The 18,744-nt window shown below is 42.3% G+C and overlaps 1 protein-coding gene and 1 pseudogene across 7 annotated transcripts in view; both read left to right on the top strand.

Moving 5' to 3' along the window:
* Daao2 (D-amino acid oxidase 2) overlaps nucleotides 1–18,744 on the top strand; it is a 168,324-nt gene that overhangs the window by 91,503 nt on the left and 58,077 nt on the right. For all 7 annotated transcript variants that reach the window (XM_076205048.1, XM_076205052.1, XM_076205051.1 and 4 more), the window contains 2 exons: nucleotides 7,567–7,637; nucleotides 8,384–8,501. In XM_076205048.1, coding sequence (XP_076061163.1) covers nucleotides 7,567–7,637; nucleotides 8,384–8,501 — 189 coding nt within the window. The remainder of the gene's footprint in view (nucleotides 1–7,566; nucleotides 7,638–8,383; nucleotides 8,502–18,744) is intronic.
* Nucleotides 8,509–12,832, top strand: LOC143036975 (exportin-2 pseudogene; annotated as a pseudogene).

Consider the following 18,744-nt stretch of genomic DNA (forward strand, 5'->3'; position numbering starts at 1 on the left):
AGGACCTGGGAGTCATTATTATGAATAATATGTCACCTGAGAAACATATAAATAAGATTTTTGGAGAAACTTATAATTTAATAGGAACAATCAAAGTGGCATTTACATACCTGGATGAAGAAATGGTGAAGAAAATACTAATCACCCTGATAAGACCAAGATTGGAATATGCAGTGACGATGTGATCACCAAGTACAAAAAAAAATGTATAACAAAACTTGAAAGAATACAAAGAGCAATTACAAAATTGGCACCAACACTCTCAAAACTATCATATAAAGAGAGACTAGCAAAACTTGAACTACAGACACTAGAGCAAAGAAGAGAGAGAGGAGATTTGATAACTGTTTACAGAATCATGAAAGGCATAGAAATTATTGATAGAGAGGATCTAATAAAATGGGATGATAGAAATACAAGAGAACACGGAAAGAAAATCAAGAAAGACAACTATAGAAGAGATCTGAAAAAGAACAGCTTTCCTCACAGAGTAATAGACAATTGGGATAAGTTAGATGAGAAAGTGGTGTGTGCAAAAACAATACATGAATTTAAAAATAGTTTAGATAAAATGAGATATGAAGACGGGACACCACAAGCATAGCTCCCCTTCCCGTAAAATACAACTAGGTAAATACATTCAAACTCCTTCTCTCTTCCTCTCTTATGTTCCATGTTTCTGCCCCATACAGTGCTGTTGGCATCCATTCCCAAATGTCTATTCCTCATTACACTTTTTAATCCACCAAGGCATTTACTCGCTTCTCTCAATCTACATTCTACCTCCACTTCCACGCCATCTTTTCCTGCCACATTTACACCCAAGTGTCTAAAACTATCCACTTCCTCCAGTCATTCTCCCTTAATGCTCACTTCCAGTCTGCTGCCACTTTCACCCCTTGTACATCTCATCACCTTACTTTTACCTCATCTGGGGTATTGGCTGCATGTTATTGTGGCAAAGTAGCATGTAGTTGATACTTTAGGGTCTATATAGGGCACCCCTATGGACCAGAGCCACACATCATTTTGTCTGTGATGGAGGAAATCTCTGTTCATAGAGAAATTATGACACTTTTATACTACGACTGTCCCTCCATTATGCTGCCCCCCAACCCCTTGTTACTGTCCTGTACAATTTCTCTGAATATTCATTTCCTTTATTGCCTACCTACCCTGTGGTGGGGGCAAAAGAATACTGCCACCAAGTATTTCCACTTGGAGCGTAAGAGGCAAGAAAAAAGGGATGGGGATTGGGACCAGGCATCCTTCTCCCTGTAGCCCCACAGGGGACATTCATAAAAAAGTAAAGATAAATAATAATAAATGAAAATCAGGCAAATAATAAGCAGACAAATAATAACAAATAAACAAATAATATAAAATAAATGGCAGGCATTACAGCATCTTGCTTAGGTGCTTATCTAAATGAATCTTAAAGCTTCGAACTGAACTATACTGCACTGCCTCTGTAGGAAGTTTATTCCATTAACTACATAGTTGGCGAATTTGTTTCTACCCACTTCCAAGTTATATTTATTTCCAGTTTTGCTATTATATTTGGACATGACACACTGAATATTATTAAAGGTTCATGGAAGAATAGCAAAGTGTTTTCCACAGTATTAACTATTGATTTTATTTGCAAAGCTTCAAATGTACACAATTAGCCTCCATTATATTTGACAAAATAATCATTGCATGGATAGAAACTTTGTTTTGTTACATAATTTCCTTTACACCATTGTGATAGAATTTTTAGGACAGCTTCAAGTAGGCATTCTCAAGTTTTGATCACCATTGGTATGCTGGTGCATTGAAGAACTTAAGTAAGGAGGCACTTCATTGTGACCTAAGCCGTCACCTCTGTCTTGTGTGTCAGAGCAAGTAGATGTATTTACCTAATTGAAGTATACAGGAAAGGAGGTAATGCTCATTAATTGGATCCTGGCTCCTATTCTTTAATTTTTTATCATACCTAGCCTCAAATTCATGTAGGCCTACAGTTCCAACTTAATCTATAGACTTGATTTCCAATTGTCATATATAGGGTATTGGCTGCTTGTTATTGTGGCAAAGTAGCATGCAGTCGATACTTTTGGGTCTATATGGGGCGCCCCTACGGACCAGAGCCACACATCATTTTGTCTATGATAGAAGAAAACTCTGTTCATAGAGAAATGATGACACTTTTATACTACGACTGTCCCTCTGTTATGCTGTCCCCCAACCCCTTGTTGCTGTCCTGTACCATTTCTCTGAGTATTCTCTTTCTGTGATGGGGGAATTCCCTGTGGTGGGGGAAAAGAATACTGCCACCAAGTATCCCACTTGGATCGTAAGAGGCGAGAAGAAAGGGACGGGGAGTGGGACTAGGCATCCTTCTCCCTGTAGCTCCACGGGGCATATATCCTAAAAACAAAAGTGAAGGCATAAGGGGTGGATGTGGTACAGATGAGAGTAAAAGGGAAGAGATAGGTAGTATGTTTGTGAGAAGAAAGATGGATGTGTTGGCTTTGAGTGAAACTAAGTTGAAAGGGAAGGGTGAGTGTAAGTTTGGGAGTGTAAGTGAGAGGTTATCAGGAGTGAAGAGAGGGCGAGGGAGGGAAGGGGTGGCTATTCTAGTAAGTGAGGAGATAGGTAAACAGGTAGTGGAGTGGAAGGAGGTTTCCTCAAGGATAATGTGGATGAAGGTGAAACTGGGAAAGGAGATGTGGGTCTTTGTAAGTGCATATGGGCCTGGCAGTGAGAAGAGCGTGGAAGAAAGGGAGGCCTTTTGGATAGATTTAAATGAGTGCATAGAGGGTTTAGGAAGAAATGTCAATGTAATAGTACTGGGAGACCTTAATGCTAGGGTGGGAAATGGTCCAATCGATGGAGTGGTTGGGAAGTGTGGAGTTCCAGGAAAGAATCGTAGTGGAGAGTTGATGGTGGAAATGTGTCTAGAAAGAGAGTTGATGATTGCAAATACAGTGTTTCGGAAGAAAGTCAAGCATAAGTACACATGGGAGAGGGTAGTGGAGGGAAGGGTGGTAGATAGAGCGCTAATGGATTATGTAGTGGTAAATAGGATTATGATAGGAAGAGTTAAGGATGTACATGTGCTAAGGGGAGAGGGTGGGGGAATATCAGATCATTTTTTGGTGGAAGGTAAGCTGAGAGTGGAAGATAGATGGAGAAAGAGGAAAGGGACAAAAGGTAGGGAGGTTCTTAGAGTGAACTCCTTGAATGAAAAGGAAAAGGAGAAGGAGTACGAAAAAAAGCTGAAGGAGTGGGAGGGAGTAAAGGATGGAGCAGAGATGGGTGTGGAGGAGGAATGGGGATGGTTCAAGGAGGGAGTCTTAAAGTGTGCAAGGATGGTGTGTGGAACAAGAAGGACAGGGGGAAATAGAAGAAAGGGTAGTGAATGGTGGGATGAGGAAACAAAGAAGGTTGTAGAAGAGAAGAAGCAAGCATTCACAGATTGGTTACAAAAGAGGACGGGGGAGTCATATGAAAGGTACAAAGAAAAGAAAAGAGAAGTAAAGCAAAAGGTAAAGGAGGCAAAGAGGAGAGCAGATGTGAAATGGGGTAGGAGTATGACAGAAAATTTTGAAAGTAATAAAAAGATGTTTTGGAAAGAAATTAAGAGAGGAAGAGGAGGCGAATCAAGTAGGGAAGAAAAGGTAAAAGGTGCAGATGGAGAGATGATAATGGAAGAGAAGGCAGTAAGGGGAAGATGGGCAGAATATTTTAGGGAGTTGCTAAATGTGAAGGAGGATAGGGAAGGAAAGATAGCTGCAGTGGGAAATGCGAAGAAAATGAGAGTGATGAGTGAGGAGAATGGAGGAAAAATAAGGAAGGATGAGGTGAAGGCAGTTGTTAAGATGATGAAAGCAGGTAAGGCACCTGGTCTGGATGGATGCCATGCAGAATGTCTGAAAAAGGGAGGTTTAATGATGGTGGACTGGTTGGTGAGGTTATTTAATGTTTGCTGGAGAGAGGGTAGAGTACCAGAGGACTGGAGAAGTGCCTGTATAGTTCCTCTTTACAAGGGAAAAGGGGACAAGTGTGAATGTAGTAGTTTCAGAGGGATTAGCCTGTTAAGTGTAGTAGGGAAGGCTTATGGGAGGATCTTGATTGAGAGGATTAGGAGAGGAACAGAAGGAGTAATTGGTGAGGAACAGTGTGGATTTAGGACAGGTAGAGGTTGTGTAGATCAGATCTTTGTGGTAAGACAGATATGTGAGAAAGCTATAGGAAAGGGGAAGGATGTTTTTTGGGCTTTTATGGATCTGGAAAAGGCTTATGATAGGGTAGACAGAAAGGCACTGTGGGAGGTTATGCAGATATATGGGATAGGAGGAAAGCTTTTGGGAGCTGTCAAGAGTTTTTATGAGAGTAGTAGAGCTTGTGTCAGGATTAGAAATGGAGAGAGTGAGTGGTTTGAAGTAAAGGTGGGACTTCGTCAAGGATGCATTATGTCGCCCTGGCTGTTCAACTTATACATGGATGGGGTGGTGCGAGAGGTGAATGCTAGGGTAGTGGGTCAGGGATTGGAGATGGTTAAAGAAAATGGAGAAAAGTGGGAGGTGAGCCAGCTGTTGTTTGCGGACGACACTGCGCTTGTGGCAGGATCGGAGGAGGGATTGAGGAATCTGGTGGCAGAGTTTGGGAGAGTATGTGATAGAAGAGAGTTAAAGATAAATGTGGGTAAAAGTAAGGTGATGAGATGTACAAGGGGTGAAAGTGGCAGTAGACTGGAAGTGAACATTAAGGGAGAGCGACTGGAGGAAGTGGATAGTTTTAGATACTTGGGTGCAAGTGTAGCAGGAAAAGGTGGAGTGAAGGTGGAGGTAGAATGTAGATTGAGAGAAGCGAGTAAATGCCTTGGTGGATTAAAGAGTGTAATGAGGAATAGACATTTAGGAATGGATGCGAAGAGGAGACTGTATGAAGGAGTGATTGTGCCAACAGCACTGTATGGGGCAGAAACATGGAACATAAGAGAAGAAGAGAGAAGGAGTTTGAATGTGTTTGAGATGAGGTGTCTGAGAAGTATGGTGGGGGTTACTAGGCTGGATAGAGTGAGAAATGAGGAGGTGAGGAGGAGAACAGGGGTGAAAAAGTAGCTGGGAGATAGGGTTGATGAAAGAATATTAGGATGGTTTGGACACATGGAAAGAATGAGTGAAGAAAGACTAGTAAAAGAGGTATGGAAGGCAGATGTGGAGGGAGTGAACATGAGGGGACGTCCTAAGATGAGGTGGATGGATGGGGTGAAGGGGGCTTTGGGGAAGAGGGGAATGTCTGTTGAGGAAGGAAGGGAGAGGACAGAAGACAGAGGTGAGTGGAGAATGGTTGTATATGGATGTTGTTGTGATTGCATGAGGAGGAATGGGCGGGGGGGTGGGATAGTATGTGTGAGTAAATTTTGACGCAGCCTGAAGGGATTTCTCCTCGTCTTCTTTTATGCATGGGGGGATGGAGAGGGGGGTCTACCGATTAAATGAAGCGGCCTTGCTGTGGATGTACTGTGTCTTGCGACACTGCTTCTGACCCAGGGCAGTGGGCAAGGTGCAGGGATGACCCGTCATCCAGGAGGTGCTCAGATGAGAGGGAGGGTGGGAGGGGTGTGGAGTGTATTTAGGGATGAAATGGGTGGGAGTGTTTTTATGCCTTTCCCTTTTTGGCTACCTCCCTTGAAAAGGGGAAAAAGCCTTGGTATATGTATGTATGTATATATAGATTTGAACTCATGTATTGTTTGAACTTGGGCTATTTTACATAAGCTATTCCAACTATTATGCATTTACAAGGGTCATTCCAAAAGTAATGCCTCCTATTTCTAACTCAAAAAGTTGAAGAGCTATGAAAATTGGAGTGGCATCATTAAAACGAGCGACCTTTTGTGCTCCAGAATTTATTTTTCTACATAGTCACCACCATTCTCAATGCACTTTTGCCAGCAACAAATGAGAGCCTTGATGCCTCAGTCGTAAAGTCACTGCCTACCGAGACGGTCCATCTTTTCACAGCTGCGATCACGGTGTTGTTGTCGGGGAAATGCTGCTCAGGTAAAGTGTCCTTCAGAGGTCCGAACAATTGGAAGTCTGACAGTGCCAGGTCGGGACTATAGGGTGGGTGAGACAGCACCGTCCAGCCGAACTTTGTCACATATTCCATTGTCTTCAAACTTGTGTGTGGCCTGGCGTTGTCGTGTTGCAAATGGAATGTTTCCCTTTTCTCTGGCCTTACACAGGCAATCCAGGCATTCAACTTGGTCAATGTTTCAACGTAACGGTCAAAGTTGACAGTCACCTCTGGTTCCAAGAAATCCAGGAGGATGACGCCCTTACTGTCCCAGAAGACGGTGCACATCACTTTGCCTGCATATGTCTGTGTCTTGAACTTCTTTGCTGGGGAGTGGAAGTAGTGCCATTCCATCAACTGTCGTTTGGACTCCGGCTCATAGCGGTAACACCATGTCTTGTCACCAGTGATGATGTGGTCCAAGAATCCGTCACCTTTGGCTTCATACCGATCCAACAAGTCCTGACAGACATCCCGTCGGTGGTACTTTTGGTCTTGCGTGAGCATTCATGGAACCCACCTTGCACACACTTTGCTGTATCCTAGGGATGACATTATTTCCAGTGCACTGACACCCACACCCAACTCTACATGCATTTCATTCACTTTTATCCGCTGATCAGCGTGGATGAGTTGATCGAGGCGCACTTTGTTTTCTGGGGTGGTGGCTGTGCATGGGTGTCTGGAGCTCACTTTGTCACTCACATCTCTGTCGCCACTCTGAATTTGACGAACCTGTCTCTTAACTGTGCTGACAGCAACTGCATCGGCTTCATAAATGTTCACCAGGCACCAGTGAATGTTGATTGGTTCAATTTTTTCTGCATGGAGGAATTTAATGATGCATCTCTGTCCTTCAGAGGTCCGAACATGAGAAAGATTTTTTTCTTAGTGTCACTCCATCAATATCTGCAACAGAGAGATGAAACTCTCAGGTCATGAGTGCATAAATTCAGTCATCATAACAATGCAATTTGCAATCCCCTTGGATCCCTTTGGGTGGAATAAAAAAATAGGAGGCATTACTTTTGGAATGACCCTTGTATATGAAAACCTGTATGTCTTCACATCCTTTAGACATGTGGTCCTCCATAATTTGCTCTTATGACCTCTTAAAGCCCTCTCATATTTAATCAGTAGGTCTCTTCTGTCAATGCAATCTATCCCCATAAGTGACCTGAATACTGTTATTATATCACCTCTTTTTCTTTGATCTTTCAAAGTTGGCAGACCCAGTGCTATTAGTCTTTCCTCAAATATTTTATCTGCCAGATTGGGGACCAATTTGGTTGCTGCCCTTTGTAATTGGTGGATATTGGCATTGAGTTGCAGATAAATCTTCCTTGGTTCCACTATATTGTCACAAAATTACCCACCTGTGACTGTTTAAAACTAGTGTAGAGAGCCTGAATATGTAGTACTTTATTTTCTACATATTTACAAACCATGATCACATATCACAGATACCAAGTGCTCATTTCTCTCATGTTTCAGGTACATGCTCCCTGGGTTGACTCATTCTTTTGTGACGAGTCTGATGAAAACTTCTGCTATATTATTCCCAAGTAGGTATTGTATTGCATTGTAGTTATACAGGCACATGATCTAGTCTTCTCTTGTATTACTACTGGACATGTTTTTAGTTTACATCTAGAAGTTAACTTTGTCACTTTGCCTCATTAATATCGATACTATTTTAGGTATCACAAATGTGCCCTCAAATGACAATACTCAATTGTCCCCTGAAGTTCACTCCATCCACCTCTGCTCTCTACATCTCTTTTGCTAATCTTTCTTTACTCACTCTTTCCATGTGTTCAACCATCCCAATACTCTTTCCTCAACTCTTTGTGCCATCTCCTTTTCCACCCCCACTCTTCTCCTCACCTCTTCATTTGTCACTCTATCCAGCCTGTAACCCTTACCATACTTCTCAGACACTTCATTTCAAACACATTTACACTTCTCCCTTCTGCCTCTCTTCAATTCCAAGTCTCTGCCTCATACAGTGTTGTTGGCACAATAACCCCCTCATATAATTTTCTCATTGCATCCACTCCCAGATGCCTATTTCTCATGACACTTTTCAATCCCCAAGACATTTAATTGCTTTTCTCAATCTACAATTTACCTCCTCCACTTCCTGGCATGCACTGCCATACCAGGTCAGTCTTTACTGCAGGGCTGCCAACCAAAAATGCAGCATTGACTGAGATTCTTTGAGTGAATTGCCTATAGTATTAGTTGGTTACTTATTTGGGTTTCCATGACCAATTTGACCCTCACTGAGTCATATTTCTTTTTTCTGTAGTGTGGAAACAGTAGTATTAGGTGGGACCCATCAGGAAGATGACAGTCGTCTCAACGTAGACCTTGATGACAAGAGAATCATATGGAGTCGCTGCACTACTTCCATGCCAAGTCTTCAGGTGTGTAAGACCCTAATGCAACCATATTCTAAGTTCCCAAATATGGGTGCTCCAAAGTCATCTAGCACCTCAGAGCCCTGATAATTTAAAAATAACATGTATATATTTACCTAGTTGTATTTACCTAGTTGTATGTACCTAATTGTATTTTACGGGAAGGGGAGCTATGCTCGTGGTGTCCCGTCTTAATATCTCATTTTATCTAAACTGTTTTTAAATTCATGAATTGTTTTTGCACACACCACTTTTTCATCCAACTTGTTCCAGATGTCTATTACTCTGTGGGGAAAGCTATTCTTTTTCAGGTCCCTTCTATAACTGTCTTGATTTTCTTTTTGTATCCTCTTGTATTTCTACTATCCCATTTTATTAGATCCTCTCTATCAATAGTTTCTATCCATTTCATGATTCCATAAATAATTATCAAGTCTCCTCTCTCTCTCTTCTTTGTTCTAATATCTGTAGTTCAAGTTTTGTTAGTCCTCTTCATATGATAGTTCTGAGAGTGTTGGTGCTAGTTTTGTAATTGCTCTTTGTATTCTTTCAAGTTTTGTTATACATTTTTTTTTGTACTTGGTGATCACATCGTCACTGCATATTCCAATCTTGGTCTTATCAAGGTACAGTTAAAGCCCTTGTATCCGGCACCAATGGGGCCGAAGACGTACCGGATACGAGAAAATGCCGGATACGGGAAGGGATATTTGAAAAATACATTTATTTATATTGTTCTTTTACTTATTAATAGATCTTAATTCACTTTAATAATAAACACATCCACATATCTATATATTGTAAATTCTATCAGTATAGAGTAAATCCTATCAATATACATCAGTTATAATCATCACAGGATCACCAGTTGTCTTATTCATCATCTGATAATTTTACGACGGAGTTGTGAATGGCCGCGTTCAGTGTTGGTGACTGAGAGGGAGCGTTCACCTCTATACTCGAATTTTCTTTCACTAAACTTTTTGTTCCAACTTTCATAAAATATATGATGTCTCTGCTTAGAATTTTTTCCTCTTTGTTTGTGCACTGTTCTGCAAATTCCACAAACACTGCTAGACCCTTCGCTGCATCCTTCCACGACACTTTTATCTCAGGGCCGTCTTCTTCACTATCTGCCTCTGTCGTTTTCGCGTGTTCATCAGGAAGTGATTGTAAAATTTCATCATCACTAAGTGAGAATGTTGCTGCTCGGTCACTGTCCATATCTACACACGCTTGTATCACTTCGTCACTAATGCAAAGTTTAGCGCGACAACCCATCTTTCAATTCTTTCACCACCGATTCTTTCTTGCCGATGGAAAAACCTCAAATTTCTTATTCCCTTCCTGATCTTCAAACATTATTTTCGGATATGATTTGCTCCAACATCGCATTAAAGTTTGTTGTTTTTCATCCTCCCAAGCTAGCGATTCCATAAAAATAGCGCCTTCATTAAGCCCACGTTGGAATTCGGAAATGCTACCGTCCTCAAAATAAACTACTTTGCGCATAGAACTTTTCCGATAATTCATTTTAAAGTTTTGAATCACTCCTTGATCCATGGGCTGGATCACACTCGTTACGTTCGGCGGTAAATACACAACAGAAATGTTTCCATTGCTCAGTTCCTCAGCTGGTGGATGTGCTTTACTGTTGTCGAGTAGGAGAATAAATTTGCTGTTCTCTAGAAGTCTTTTCTTTTTTTAATTTTCTTTCACTGATGGGACAAACACATGCTTGAGCCAGTTCATGAATGTTTTTGAGTCCACCCATGCGTTATTTTGTGGGCGATAATCCACTGGCAAGTATATTAGATTTTTAAAACAATGTGGCTTCCGGTATTTTCCAACGACACACAATTTGACTTCATGGGTCCCTGCCATGTTCGTACACAGTAACACCGTCAGTCTATCCTTGCTTTGTTTGAACCTTTTGGTGGTTTCATCTGCTTCACTGGCTAGTGTAGATGCCGGTAGACAGTGGCAGAACAGGCCGGTCTCGTCAGCATTGTAGATCTGTTGCGGTTTCAGATCGTCTTCGGCAACCAATTTTGCAAACCTATGACAGAAAGGAGGAAAGAAAAGTTAAAAAATAAATATTTATATAAATGCACTATGCATCCGTGTATGCAAGAGATAAATTGAAATATGAGATGCGAATCTTTACCATGAAGGCATAGGTTAATTAACGTACCTGTCTATAAACTCCTCTGCAAAAGGTAAATCAGCAGATTTTGCTTCCCCAAACACATCAAGACGACGTATTCTATGGCGATTCTTGAATCTTTTAAGTCATCCATCTGAGAACTGGCACGATTCTCCAATTGACATCTTTTCAGCAAAATATTTGTCTTTCTCTTGCAGCGTTAGGCCTAATATAGCTGCACTTTCAGACATTTTAAGACAAAACCACTCGAACAACACTTTGTCCAGCATTTCCACACGTTTATGTTGTAGAGTGTGGTGATTTTCTGCAGCTTCAGGTGTGTCACTCAACTTCGCAAACTCTCTTAGCTTTTTGGATTGGGCCTTGATATCGTAAATGGTAGACGACCCAAAGCCGTATTCTTCCGTTAGTATTTTTCTATTTTCGCCTTCCTTCAATCTTCTGCATATGTCCACCTTTTGCTTAAGTAAAAGCACCACACTTTCTTCTTCTCAACTTTGGGCATGATAGAGTTGGCTAACATGTGCACGGAGGTGGCTAACACGTGGCGGGAGAAGTGAATGGGACTGAGAAGCCCTGGTGGCGGCGAGAGCAACTACAACCACGCGCAGGGATTTTAAACACACGCGGGAATTTTAAATTTATCTATTTTATGTATACGTCTACCTTTATCACAATTTTTCGGTTTTCGTGAAAAATATGCTGGTTATTTGAAGTGCCGGATACGAGGGCTTTTACTGTATCTAGTATTTTCTTCATCATTTCTTCATCCAGGTATGTAAAAGCCACTTTGATTGTTCTTATTAAATTATAAGTTTCTCCAAAATATTTATTTATATGCTTCTCAGGGGACATATTATTCATAATAATGACTCCCAGGTCCTTCTCATTTTCTACTTTTTTATTTCTTCTTCTCCCAATTTATATGATCCCACTATTCTTTTTTTGCTTCTTCCAAATTCCATTATACTACACTTCTTGATTTTGAATTCCACCTCCCACTTCCTACTCCATTCCCATACTTTATTGAGATCACTCTGTAGCGACTCACAATCTTCTTCAGTGTTCACTTTTTTCAACAATTTTGCATCATCTGCAAAGAAGCTCATATAACTTTCAATTCCTTCATCCATATCATTAATATATATAGCAAACATTATTGGGGCCAAAACTGTTCCTTGTGGGACACCACTTATAATTTCATCCCAATTAGAGTGTTTGTCTCTTATCACCACTCTCATTTTTCTTTAATGCAAGAAGTCTTCCATCCACTTCAGTAGTTTGTCCTGTATTCCTCCTGCAGTTTCTAATTTCTTAAGCAACTTCTTATGTGGCACCTTATCAAAAGCTTTTTTTCAGGTCTAGAAATGCACAATCAGCCCATCCATCTCTTTCTTGTATTACATTTATTAGCCTTGAATAGAAACATGTTAAGTTTGTGATGCATGATCGTCCTTGTCTAAATCCAAATTGTCTTGGATTTAGCACATTACAGCCTTACCTCGAGTAAAACAACCAAATATGTCAAGTCTTTAATAGTCTTCTTCAGTCTTTTTGCATGTCAGCAGTCGGTTCCCTTGTTGGTCCAACTGATTGATACGTTGCAAGCTGGCATGTTTGGAATGGTGATTGATAGATTGACTTTGCAAGATTTGCAAAAGGTTTCTGGGAAGATTGAGAAGAAGATCTGTGCTGTTGGTATTGCCAGCATTATTGGTGAACCCGCATTCTTTTCAGGAGCATTTAGAGAAAAATGGGGCAATTTACTTCAGGCTCTTGTCAATTCTTTTGAACTCCTAGAGGATGATTTGTTACCAGCGGGGGAACACATCATTGAAATTGACGACATTCCAGCATTCCAGGGCTCTTCTGCCAGGCTTGCCAATGCTACTCGTTCCAACATAGACCCTCTGAAGGGCAAAGTCGATGACCCAAAAATTTTCCTAGTACAGCAATTAGCTCAGCTTTCACAGGCCCACCCTGGATCAGTCCAAGGAAGAATTAGTCAGATTTCACAGGATGCACAAGTTCATGTTATGAGATACCTTGGAGCTGCTGGGTGCACCTTGGCATAGTAAGTTCCTATAGGAAGCAAGTGATATGGCGGAAGTCGACTGGGACTCCGCAGATGAAATAGACAGTCAGCATCATAGCGTCCGTGACGTAGACAGTCTTGTGTCTGATTGTTATAGAATCACGGGGATATTTTATTCGTATTTTAATGCAGATCTGATCCATCGTTCGATAATACGTTGGAATGATGAAAAACTGTAAAAAGTACTATAATTACTATAGGCTAAAGGCTACACAAGAAGAGGGTATTACAAAAGGATGCACTAGAATACTCTAAACCTCAAATACAAAGAGTTTTAAGACTTACATTGTTTGGCTAGGCGTGGGGTGTGTACATCTTTCTAGATCGGACCAAGATGGCGCCTAGAGATGGACGTGACATCACCCACAGTAACCGGTTCTTACACACCTTCTTAAGTCTAATTTCTTTAAGTGAACATTGTACAAATAATGAGATGCTATCTTGCAGCACAGCTTGCAGACAACTTACAACGATAGTATTCTTAAACAGACGAAGCTTCTGCTCGCAGCATACTTAAATTAAAACATTACGAAAAACAAACTTGGAAACCTCTTCGAGGGGAAACGAGCCTTACGACAAAAAGATATGTAAACTTGGGATACACGGACATATGAAAAAGCCCCGTTACCTCTCGTAACGGCACACTCCCTTCCTAATTTTCTAGGGGGAAAAATTTACCAAAAACTATTGACCTAGCAACACAAGCTCAGAAATGGGTCTTACATATTCATGGGCTTTGTTGTTTACCACAACTCTTACTTGGAACCTTCCTGACTAAATCATCCTTGCCAGGGAATACTTTGTTTACAATACCCAAGGGCCACTGTCCTTGGGGACACTCTTGATTTTTTACCAAAACCTACATCATCCACCTTTACATTTGGAGAGGAATTGACCCACTTTCTTCTGGGTTGCAAAGAGGAACGATACTCTTTCTTCCATCTCTTCCAGAATTCCTCAGCAAGGTGATGGACATGCTTCCATTGAGATTTGTATTCTGCCTTAATATCTATCTCTTCAGGAAAGAGTTACAGGAATATCAGTTTTCTGAGTGAGAAGGATGGACGGAGACAAACTGAAAGGACTACTAGGGTCAGAGGAAACAGGAACTAAAGGTCTGGAATTCACGATCTTACATCCTTCTGCAAAGAAGGTAACTAACACCTCATGTGTTAATGCCTTGGGGTGATGGTTAGTCAGTATCACATTCATGATGTTGCGGACTATCCCCACCATACGCTCCCATGCTCCACCCATGTGAGAAGCATGAGGAGGGTTTTAAAACAACCAAGTGCAACCTTGACTTGACAAGAAACTATTGACATCACCACCTTCATCGGTTAATGGCAAGCAAGTTCCAGTGCTTTGACAGCACCTACAAAGTTCGTGCCTCTGTCAGAACGCATCATCTTAACTGGGCCACGAATACAAATGAATCTCTTTAAGGCATTAATGAAGGAAGAAGTACTCAATTCTTCTACAGTCTCTATGTGGATAGCTCTGGAAAACAAGACAGTGGTGAACAGAACGCCCCATCTTTTACTTTCGAGGAAGGAACTTCTAGTGCGCCGAGTTTTTATATGCCAGGGGGCCAAAAAGGTCAACTCCTACATAGGAAAATGGCGGATTGGGAGTAAGTCTATCGACGGGGTAAGTCTCCCATCTTCTGAACACACACCTTACCTCTTACCCTTCTACAGGTGACGCATTTGGAAATGACCTTAGAAATGGTACGTTTCCCTCCCAAAATCCAGAAACCACCTGTACGGACGGCTCCTTCTGTAATCACTCTCCCTTGGTGGTGCACTGTCTCATGGGTAGTGACGGATCAACAACAGCCTAAGTGGGATTCCTTTGGAATAATAATAGGCCTTGCAAGCATTACCAAGTACATCACTGCCTTGACTCAACCTGCCTCCTACACGAAGTAGGCCCTTCTGGTCTAAATAAGGAGACAGAGATGCAATGGGACTAGAAGGAGATAAACAAACTTCACCTTGCAATTTAGTCATGGCAGACGAGAAATAATCCTTTTGGTATGTCTGAACAATGAAATCAGCTGCATCTTCTAGTTGATCGGGTGACTTATGTTTGTTGCACATATGCCAACCTGAACAACACTTGTTACCTTGTTTGAAAGAACGGGCTATATGCTTAAGGAGAGCTACCGCTCTTACAAGTCTCCTCCAACAGGAGAAATTAGAGAACCTCTGAGCTAATGACGCAATTGCAGGCTCTACATTGCTTTTGTTTGCACTAACAAGGGGTTCAGACTCAATTGTGTAGTCTGATACCTTTACTTCTTTATCTGTCTCAGGGCTTACAAGAGGAAAAACTTCCACTGGTGGATACAACATCCTCAAATAAGCTTGAGGGGCCAGACAACCAATCACTCAGATTTAGGTCGGTAATTTCAAGACCACGGGTAGCCAGGTCTGCTTGATTACAATCTGTAGGTACATAATTCCATAGGATAGGTTCGGTGGACGACCTAATGTGGTATACTCTGTTACTCACGTAGACATGAAATCTACGCCTTTCATTATGAATATAGCCCAAGACAATCATGCTGTCAGAATAGAAATGCCTTGCGTCTAAGGGTTTGTCCAAGCAATCCGAGATGGAATTGCTGAGATTAACTGCCATCACTGCAGCACACAACTCTAACCTGGGAATAGTATGACCATGGTTGGGAGCTACTTTAGCTTGTCCCCTCACAAAACACACCTGGTAGCTTTTGGTATCACTGAAAACCTTAAGATAGATACAGCTCCTACTGCTACTCTGGAAGCATCTGAAAAGGTATGAAGCTCTATCCTGTGAGCTTGAGACAAAGAAAATACTAGCAAACTGACGATTGATTGCTTATGTCCTTGAGGTCCCTTAAGGACGTTAGCCATCTGGACCATTTGGTATGGATCTTAGCTGGTATGGGTTCATCCCAACCACACTTTAGATTGGTTATCTCTCTTAGGAGTAGTTTTCCCACTATTATTACTGGAGCTAAGAATCCCATGGGGTCAAACAGACTATTTACAACAGACAGTATCCCTCTTTTTGTCGAAGGCTTGTCTGAATCCATGAACTTATAGACGAAAAGCGTCTCTTTGGATGTCCCATAAGAGGCCCAGGCTAGACTGCATAGGCATAGAGTCAGAAGTTAGGTTCAGCTCCTGAAGGTTATCAGCCAGCTCACTGGTGGCAAACTTTTCCAGCACTTCCTTACTGTTGGAAGTGATCTTGTGCAAGCGCAGGCGTCCTCCTTCTTGAAGTGCTGACTTAGAGTCTTGGATTAACTTGTAAGCAGTCTCCGCATCTGGCAGAGATGCTAACCCATCATCCACGTAGAAATTGTTCTCTATGAAATAGCGAACTTCAGGAGAGGCATTTTCTACAGACTTACGCAAGCCATAGGTGGCAATGGCGGGAGATGGCGTGTTCCCAAAAACGTGAACAGTCATCCTATACTCAATCAACCTTTCATCAGGGTCATTATTCTTGTACCAGAAGAATCTGAGATAATCTCTTTGCTCAGTCTTCACTTTGAAATTGTAGAACATCTGTTCTACATCAGCTGCCACTGCTACAGCTTCCTGACGGAAACGTAGAAGAATCCCGAGAATACTGTTTGTCATATCAGGACCTGACATCAGCATGTCATTTAGGGAGAACTCTCTGGATTTGGCAGAAGAGTCGAACACAACCCTGATCTTGTCCGGTTTCTTAGGGTGGTACACCCCAAACAATGGAAGATACCAGCACTTCTGATCAGACTTCAATGGTGGTGCAACCTCAGCATGCCCACGATCTAACATCTTTTGCATGAAGGCCATCATATGCTGACGTTTTTCCGGCTTTTGTGCTGAGGCTACGATGGAGAGACAGTGTGCGGTGCCACACAAAGTCTCTATTATTACTGGTGGGCTACAACATTGGGACGGGAAAGGCCAGTGGCGCGACCCAATGACCACTTTGATCCTTGCGGAACTCTGAGTTCATAAACATCCAAGAACTTCCTGTCTTCAATCGACAGGGCGGCCTTGTCATCATCTTTGGTTACCTTGAACAAATCATCCTTTACTTCAGAAAACATGAATCTGGTTACCACATGGTGCGACTATAGAGGGGACATCTATCATGTACAAAGGATGTTTTGAAACTGCTAATGACAGGAGGCCTACAAGTGCCATGGAGACACACTTCCCCAATGATTGCCCAACCCAGACTGGTATGTTGAGCTAGAGGGGCATTGACAGGTCCAATTCTCTGGTCAAAAATGTAATGAGCTGAAGGCACATCTCGACCAATGATGAGTAGAATCTCAGCTTCAGGAACCAGAGGTGGAATACATTCGGCCAGATCGGACAGATGGGGATAACCACGAGCTATGGCGGGGGTGGGTATCTCTTCTCTTACATTGGGAATGCTGTCGCATTCCACTAACTGAGGGATATGCACCTCTTGTGAGTTATGCCAAGACACGATGGGTGTAATTTTTGGTGGTGCGCCCAGAAGCGCCCGTTACACCTGCACAGGTGGCTAGACGATATGAAACCCGTTTGCTCAGCTTGTCAAACAAATCGAAAAACTCAGACCTTGCTAAAAGAGCAATTGCACTGATCGTCTAGGATAGCATAACACCACACTCCGAGCTCTGGCTTACTTTTCAGGATAGACCTTTACCAAGAAGGTCTTGGCGCAGGACTTACTCATGGAGGTGGGGGTTACTGCATATCAAGGTACATTTGGAATTGACCGCAGCATCCTCCCCTCCCTGAGTCTTTACTATGGGGGTAAGAACATTTGGAAGCGGCACTTGATTGACTACAGGGGAGCGAGGTGTTTTATCTTGAGCAACCCTCCCTTCCATGCTGTGTAACCGCTTGAGTCGAACTCCTCTTCGACCTGGGTTCATCGTGATGTAAGGCAGTCACATGAGTATGGGCCTTACAGAGTTTGCAGAAAGTTCTCTCTTTGCAGCTGGAAGGAGGATGGTTACCTTTGCAACATCTGTTGCACACTCCTTTATCGTTTAAGAAAACCTTCCTCTCGCTCACTGACATGGTGCGAAAAGCCCTGCAGAAATCCAAATGGTGTACGTAGGCATCATGGTAGACGCAAAAAAATCTCCCTTTTCCGCCTTTCTTTGCTCGGTAGGACTAGCGGCGCCAACAGACCTGTCAGCGCCCGGTGGTCGACTTACTGCCACTGGACAACATGGTGTCAGTCTTCTTCACACGTACTTGAGGAAACTTAGAGGGAGGTGGCTTCTCTGGTTTCACAAAACCATCGGCTCCAAGGCTTTGATAAGAGAAACATGGGTCATTCTCGACCCTTGCCATCTCCTTCACAAACTCAATGAAGAAGGAGAAAGGTGGGTACGGCACACACCGTGAGCAGTCTTGTAGTTCATGGCTCTGCCAGTCCACGCTCTCTGTATACAGGGTGGAAGTTTTGCGACAATGGGATTGATGCCTGACGAGGCGTCATAATATGCAAACAGTGTACTGTATACAGGGTTAGCCTTCAAGGCTTCTATCTGGTACAGAATGTCACACAGGTCGTATAACCTTAAGGTGTCTCTAGGTGAAATCCTAGAGAAGTTGGCGAGCTTCTTTTTAATTTGAAGTCTCAATGATCGAAGGGGCAGCAAACCTGTCATCCAAGCGCTCCCAAATTCTACTGCACGCCAGGTTTGGATTCTTGGTATTTGAGTTTCTAGTTGTACGGGCCCATTTCTTTAGACTCAGGACCTAGGTACTTAACTAACAGGTCTATTTCCTCCTTACATGAGGTGCCTAACTCTTGCACGACTTCCTTGAAACTCTCCTTCCAAACAGCATAGTCTTCCGCAGTATCATCAAACGTAGACAGCCTGCTAAGAAGTAAAATCCTTCCGCAAGAAGAACTTGCTCAAAATCGGCAGAATTGGAGGTTGTCCCCAATCTAGGAGATGCACTCGAGGAGGTTTTACTACAGGTGGTGAC

This window comes from Oratosquilla oratoria, chromosome 21, assembly GCF_046742065.1.
Source record: "Oratosquilla oratoria isolate Oo_2021 chromosome 21, ASM4674206v1, whole genome shotgun sequence".
NCBI classification, from domain to species: domain Eukaryota; kingdom Metazoa; phylum Arthropoda; class Malacostraca; order Stomatopoda; family Squillidae; genus Oratosquilla; species Oratosquilla oratoria.